Source organism: Chaetura pelagica, unplaced genomic scaffold (assembly GCF_000747805.2).
Source record: "Chaetura pelagica isolate M959 unplaced genomic scaffold, ChaPel_1.0 scaffold397, whole genome shotgun sequence".
NCBI classification, from domain to species: domain Eukaryota; kingdom Metazoa; phylum Chordata; class Aves; order Apodiformes; family Apodidae; genus Chaetura; species Chaetura pelagica.
Genome location: NW_009953851.1, coordinates 102,978 through 110,435, shown reverse-complemented (window position 1 = coordinate 110,435; position 7,458 = coordinate 102,978). Strand labels below are relative to the sequence as shown.

Here is a 7,458-nt window from a genome sequence, read left to right as displayed (position 1 = left end):
GGGGAAACCACCCAGCCAATGGGAAGCGAGGAGGGGCTGAGCGCCCCCCCATCCCCCCCTTAGCCGCGCATGCGGGTCGGGACCCCGGGAACACCGGGACACCAGGATCCCGGGACACCCTGGGACACCGGGAACACCGGGATACCAGGATCCCGGACACCCTGGGACACCGGGAACACCGGGACACCAGGATCCCGGACACCCTGGGACACCGGGAACACCGGGACACCAGGATCCCGGGACACCCTGGGACACCGGGACACCGAGACACCCTGGGACACCGGGATACGCCGGGACACCCCGGGATACCAGGATCCCGGGACACACCGGGACCCCGAGACACTCCGGGATACACCAGGACCACCGGGACACCGGGATACACCGGGACCCCAGGATCCCAGGACCCACCGGGACACCAGGATCCCGGGACACCCTGGGATACAGCGGGACCCACCAGGACACCGGGATCCCGGGACCCACCGGGACCCCCAGTCCCTGCCATCAGCCCCCCGTACAAGGGGGAATCCCCTTCCCTGCCCCAATTCCTGTTGTGACAAACTCCCTTCTTCTAAGGGAATTAAAATAATAAAGACCCTTCCCTTTCCCCACCTTCTCCCGAAGTGAAGCCCCAGGCTCCTCCCTGGGAAGTCTGTGCCCCCCCCCACTTCCCTCTCCCCAGCACTGGGGGGGTCACAGTGCCCTGGAGGTTCTTCCCTCCCCATTCCCGGTGGTGGGAACAACAGCCACAGGCTTTCTGCCGAGCAAACATTGCCTGACAAGCTCCCACACGCCTGGAGGGCACATGGAGAGTTTGTTTCTCCCTCCTCCCCATAAAAACCCAGGAGGAACCATCACACCAGCCACCTCAGTCAAACCAGTTTCTCCTTTATTAGGTCCAACTTCCCCCTCAGGCACATGGCGACTCAATAAAGGAAGAAGGTTATTTCAAAGGAGGTCACATTTTAACAGCTGTGTCTCCAGGTGACAAGGTACAAGCAGGTGGCATCAGTAAAATGCTCAGATAATGCACCTGGAAGAGAAAAGGACAGAAAAGCAATGAAAGCAGCAGCTTTCTGGGTCTCAGAGGTGCCATTTCCACTGCCCACTTCTAGATGCCAAGCCCAATAGCACCACATTCCCAGACCCTCCCTGCACCATGAGGTATCCCAGGGCAAGAAGGGCAGGAATTGAAGATCCAGAATTAGGATCAAGATACTAATTGCAGCCTGACTGCTGATCTCTTCATTCGAAGCATAATATCAAAAAAAGGAGAAGGCAGGGATGTGACACCAGCCACCTGCTGAAGAAACTGAGTTCAGATACTGAATTCTGTCAGGATTTTTATTTTGGGCTTAGTTTTAATCTGGGATTATAGCATGTTAGGTCTTGTCTACCCAGCTCCTCATTAATTAGAGAAGCTGCTGATTAATAACAAAGCCACCAGATGTTGCAGCTCATGTGAGAGCCCATCAGTGTCTTTAGTTCTGGTCGTTTTTAAGTTTAGAGAGCACTTAGAAGCTCAGATCTAAAGAGGCAGTAGAAGAAGTGGCTTTCCAAGACTCAATGCCCTCAGGATTGGGCTTGTAGGGAGAAGACAAGGGGGAAGGGATGAAAACTGGAAGAGGGAGATTGAGGTGAGACATGAGGAGGGAATTGTGGAGTGTGAGGGTGGTGAGAGCCTGGCCCAGGTTGCCCAGGGAAGCTGTGGCTGCCCCATCCCTGGCAGTGTTGAAGGGCAGGTTGGATGGGGCTTGGAGCAACCTGGGCTGGTGGGAGGTGTCCCTGCCCATGCAGGGGGTTGGATCTAGATGATCTTGAAGGTCCCTTTTTTATGCCTTCTTTGAAATCAGTTACCACCTTCTCTAGGAGACCTGTTCCTAACTTTTCCAGGAGAGAGATATTTGGAGAATCATGTTACAAGAACTTCTCAGCCTCTCACAGAGCCACAAAGGCAAGGACTCCATCCTTGCCAGGAGAGTTTCAGATTCCCATGGCAAAAGTCTTGGAAGCAACAGCAACCCTTACCAAGAAGGTTTATGCTTTGTCCAGCCCCAGTTCCTCTGGAGTGGAGATGCCCAGTTCACTCAAAGTTGGTCTAAGCTCCTGGATAACGTATGGATAGATTTCCTTGTGAGGTCCTGCCTTGTCCTGAGGGAAAAATAAAGGTGTTATTTTCACAACAAGCTGTTGTCCAGGCCCACCCAGGTTTGCAATCCAGGTGTGTGCTCTCAAAAATGGTGCCTGATCCACCTCTGGCTCAGGAGAGTAGCTCCTGCTTTACAAACCAGCCCAAAAAACTGCTGATTCCATAGTAAATTGAATCAAAGTGGGATCTGGACAGGAAAAGGGGGGAAAAAAAATAATAAAATCAGCTTTTGGACAGATGATCTGTAATAGAGAGAAAACTTAACTTGCTTGGAAATCAGGGGAAAAACAGCAGCCTATGAATAATATTTGGGCAGGACTTCAGGAAGACCATAAAGTTGCTCCCAGGGTTCTGATAAACTCAGTTGTCCCCTACATGATGGGGACCAGGAAATCAAAAAAAGAGCTAAGGAAACCACTGGGAAGATTGTTCCATGGGTCTTACAGCTCTAAACCCATTGGAAGAGCTTCAGTTCTGCAGAAGGCTGCAGAAATAGCAAACTGAGAAGCAGCTGGTGGAGGAGCAGAGCTTGAAGCAAGTGGCTTTAAGAGCCAACAGCAAATACCTCCAAGGCAGTCCTCCTCACCTGTGGCAAACAAAACCCAAACCAAACAGTTAGAAGAGCACAGCTGCTGGTTTCCAAGGCTGAAATAGAACTCCTGCTTCCATCCCCACTCATGTTATCTCCCTGCTGAGGCTGGACTTGGGTTTCATGGTGCTGCTTGATGTTTTTCCAGCCTACACCGCTTCCCGAGTTACCACTCCCAGCCAGCTCAGCGTTGAGCCCTTTAAGAAACCAGTGAGGCTTCTTCAAGCCACTGAGCCAGGAGAAGCTGTCTCCTCTGGGATAGTTCTTTCTAGTGATGCTTGTTTCCAAGAGGGGAAAAACAATCCACTCACCTTAACCACCTCCAAGATGCGGACAGCGCTGGCGAAGTCGTTCAGCCGCCGGCAGGCCCGCAGAGCCGCGTCAATGATCTTGGGCTCTGGAACCAGGTCATAGCCCACCAGGGTGTTTATGCCTGTGGATGCAAGGAAATACCAAGAGGAACTCAGCATCAGATCATCACCCTGTCCAAAGGAACCCGACGAGTGTTATTTTGCTTCCTCTCATGAAAGAATTGAGTCTCAGCACCCCCATCCTGAGGGGGGATTGGTATTTTCTGTGCTGCTCTGGGGAGACACAGGGACAAGGGGTCCCTTCTCACAGAGTCATGGAATCCCAGGCTGACCTTGAAGATCATCCCGTTCCAACCCCCTGCATGGGCAGGGACACCTCCCACCAGCCCAGGTTGCTCCAAGCCCCATCCAACCTGCCCTTCAACACCCCCAGGGATGGGGCAGCCACAGCTTCCCTGGGCAATCTGGGCCAGGCTCTCACCACCCTCACACTCCACAATTCCCTCCTCATGTCTCACCTCAATCTCCCTCTTCCAGTTTTCATCCCTTCCCCTTTGTCCTCTCCCCCCCTGCCCTTGTCCCAAGTCCCTCCCCAGCTTTCCTGGAGCCCCTTCAGGCACTGGAAGGTGCTCTAAGGTCTCCCTGGAGCCTTCTCTTCTCCAGGCTGAACACCCCAACTCTCCCAGCCTGGCTCCAGAGCAGAGCTGCTCCAGCCCTCAGATTATCTCTGTGACCTCCTCTGAACTCTCCCCATGAGCTCCTTGTCCTTCTTATGCTGGGGGCTCCAGGACTGGTCACATTGCTCCAGGCCCTGCTGGCCACGCTGCTTTTGATGCAGCCCAGGACACGGTTGGTTTCTTGCTTTGCTCTTCTCCCTCTCACTGTTGCTCATTACTGTAGTGTTTAACATTTTAAGTGGATTTCAAGAAATCCCAGTTCCACCCATGCTCCCAAAAGCAGCTGGTGTCTGTACTGTGGCTCTTCAGTTATGGAATCCTTAAGACATCCAAACTACTTCATTCCTGTTGCTGTTAGTTCCCTTTCAAAGGGAACAGCCCAACACCTACTCATCCAGGTAAGGCTGGAAAGAGCCTTCTGGCTGTTATGCAAACACATTTATAAGCTCTAATTGGGGTAAGTTAATAGGAGCTGGCAACTCCACAGCAAATAACACCTGAAGACAACCAGAGAGTCTACAGTGAGTTATGGCCAACCCACTAAGTCAAAGTCCAAAGGAAAATGTGTGTGGTTGTTCACTCAGCAACACCTGACCTCAAATATATCACCCTCAGGGCAAACATTTCCCTCCTTTCTACTACTCCCAGCTTCCACCACCTCTGCCCTCCATCAGCAAGGTAAAAACTAAGTCATTTCTGGTCACAAACCTGTCCCCCAGCAGTTCTACTTCCATGTTACTCTTCCCTTTTCACTCCACATACCTTTCCTCAGCTCCCAGGCATCAATATCTGGCTTGTTGAAATACGTCACCCAGCGGGCGTCGAATTCTTCGTCTGACTCTTGGGACCCATGAGAGTAGCAGCGGGCGTGCAGCACAGCTGGGGGCAAAGAGGAAGGGACAACAAGGGGCCAAAAGCCACAAAGTATGAATTTCACTCATTCTGGGGAAGCACTGGATGGGCACAGCTTGTTAAAATACCAGAGGAGGAATCTTTAAGGAGAAAGGGAAACGCAAGAGCAAAACGATTCTATAGAACTAGTCCTTAGGGGGAGTTTTCTGGGAGCCCTGTTTCCATTAGATAAAGGGGTTTTCCCACTTCCCAGAGCCAAGCAAGCTAGAGAAACCTAACAGACATGTTCTTCACCACCAGACACTCTGAAGTAGTTCCACTCTTCCGTTCCCTGCATTCAGCCCTTCCCAAAACACTGGGATACGTCCATGCAGTGAGTTTAGCTCCACAGATCAGTTTTTCCATGGCATTCCTTCCAGAAATAAGCCCCTATTTCCCACTAGTTATCCCATTACCCACTTCAGATGAAGACGTTGGTTTATTCTGGGCTAAACTCCTACTCCTGACATTGCCCCATAACTGATTTTGTCATGCAGGGAAAGCAGATTTCCCAACCAACAGCCTGACTTTGATGGATGACTCAAGAGCAACCAGGTCTTGGATTCCACCAGTTCAAGGTTTGTTGTAAAGTGGTCTGTGCAAAATGAGCTGGGACCAGCCAAAAAAGGCTCTCAGGAGCACAAGGGACAAGAACAATGAGAGGGAAGGAGGACACAAAACCACTGCTGCCTCTATCCAAGATAAAACTCTCCATCTCAATGTCACTGCATTAAAATTTGATAATTAATAAAGTATGAAAAGGGGCAAATGAGGAAGACACTATTTGAAACTCATATTTTCCTTCAACTCTATCCCAAACTGATTGATTTTTTTTGCTTCCAACAAAGGTGGGAAGAGTTTTCCAAAAGGAACTGAACCCCAGGCCAGCTCCAGCCACCCTGGGTGCTCCCTGCAGAGCCTGACTGCCCTGCAAGCTGCCTGACCCACGGGACACAGCCTGGCCAGGAACTGCTGTAATTCCACCCCTTCCTCTTTGCAGAGAGGTCAACACACCAGACATGACCTTGCCAGGCTGAAGCTCCACTTCAGAGCAAGTCAGATACAGCTCAGTCACTTCTTCTTTCTGAATTCACCATGAACCCCTCAGGCAAACCCACTGCAAAGTTTTCCTTCAAAGAAACACCCCCCCAGACCAGGTTGCATCCTTCCCAGATGGAATTGTCTGCTCTGAGGATCACAGGGTGACCCTGGCCACAGGTGTGCTGTGGAGCAGCAGCAGAATTCTCTCTAAAACACCACAGAACAAAACACAGCAACTCCAGGGACTATCTTCAGCCTCATGACATGACAGCCTGATCAGAACACAAAGCACAATTAACACAATTTAACACAATTCAAGGTGGGCCAACATCACAGCTGCAATTCTGCTCCATGCAACACCTCCCCAGCCATGAAAACCTTTTCTCTACACAAGGAGGTGAGGGGAAAAGTCAGTGACAGGCCCAAATGGAATGAGAACATTCTCCTGCAGGTCTGTAAGGAGATTCCCCAGCTCCAAAAGGGATCCTTTCTCCAATAAATCACATGCACAGCTGAGCTCAGAGCCCAGGCAGGGCAGGAGAGGACACCACTGAGGAGCCCTCAGGTCCTGGCTGCTTGGGGGAGAATATATCTCTTCTTTTTTTTCCTTAACTCTTGCAAAGAAAGAGGAAATCTCAGAGAAAACCCCAGGGATGTTTCTTTACCACTCCTTGTTTTCCACACTACTGTTTTTATCTATATATCCTGGGTCTGGAAGCACCTTCCTGGCAGCCCAGCCTTTCCCCAGGGTCCCTCAAGGTCATCACCCTGGTGTGAAAGTCCAAGCAGGCCAACAACTCCCAGCTCTGGGAAGAGACAAAGGGCACGGAGGTTTTCAGGTTCTCCAAGAAACCTCCACAAGAGCCCGAGAAGCCTCAAAACATCTAGGATCTCCTGTCAAAAGGAGCAGGAATTCATTCCCTGGAAAAGGCCAGAGTGGGGCTGCACAAACATCATCACACTCTGCAGCGGGACAGGATGGAAACAGGGGGAGCAGGGGCTGGGGAGGTGATGATCCCAGGGGAGATGGTGACCCCAGGGGAGATGATGAACCCAGGGGAGATGATGAACCCAGGGGAGATGGTGACCCTAAGGGAGATGGTGATCCTAGGGGAGATGGTGACCCCAGGGGAGATGGTGATCCCAGGGGAGATGGTGACCCCAGGGGAGATGGTGATCCCAGGGGAGATGGTGACCCCAGGGGAGATGGTGACCCTAGGGGAGATGCTGACCCTAGGGGAGATGCTGACCCCAGGGGAGATGCTGACCCTAGGGGAGATGGTGACCCCAAGGGAGATGGTGATCCTAGGGGAGATGGTGACCCCAGGGGAGATGGTGACCCCAGGGGAGATGCTGATCCCAGGGGAGGTGACCCCATGAGATCTGCTGCAAGTCGAGCCCCCGGGGCCGAGGGGGGTTAAGTGGGGCCCGTGTCATACAAGCCCTCGGGAAAGGAGAAGGTGGAACCTGCTGCTGAGGAGGAGAGAGGCCGGCAGGGGCAGGCAGGCCCTTCAAACCACCTGCAATCTGCTCTTTTTAAGTGGGTTTTTTTTAAGAAAAAGGGGGTTTCTAGAGGCAGTTGGGACCCCCGACGTGCCCACCACCACTTGCTGCTCGGCGTTTTTGGGGGGGCTGCCACCCACCCCCTGCGGTGACATGTGCTAGGAGGAAGGAATAAACGGGCCTCCCTGCCTGTTAATTGCCTATTAATTTGTTATTAATTGGCTATTGCCTATTAATTGGCTATTAATTGCCTATTAATCGGCTATTCATGAAGCTGCACAGGCCTGAGCTTCTTGCTTC

General features: G+C 51.9%; 1 protein-coding gene across 1 annotated transcript; it reads right to left on the bottom strand.

Annotated features, from left to right (window-relative positions):
* Window positions 1–2,023: 2,023 nt before the first annotated feature.
* On the bottom strand, window positions 2,024–5,092 carry LOC104391986 (cytochrome c oxidase subunit 5A, mitochondrial). The gene is made up of 4 exons (XM_010001340.1): window positions 5,083–5,092; window positions 4,486–4,659; window positions 3,047–3,168; window positions 2,024–2,148 (listed from the first exon to the last, which is right to left on the bottom strand). The coding sequence occupies exons 1-4, from the start codon at window positions 5,090–5,092 to the stop codon at window positions 2,035–2,037; spliced, it is 420 nt and encodes a 139-aa protein (XP_009999642.1). The 3' UTR covers window positions 2,024–2,034.
* Window positions 5,093–7,458: the final 2,366 nt, after the last annotated feature.

Coding starts and splice junctions, on each gene's coding strand:
- LOC104391986 (XM_010001340.1), bottom strand. Junction 3,169..4,485: donor TGCCTGGGAGCTGAGGAAAG/GTATGTGGAGTG, acceptor TTGCATCCACAG/GCATAAACACCCTGGTGGGC. Junction 2,149..3,046: donor GCATCTTGGAGGTGGTTAAG/GTGAGTGGATTG, acceptor TTTTTCCCTCAG/GACAAGGCAGGACCTCACAA.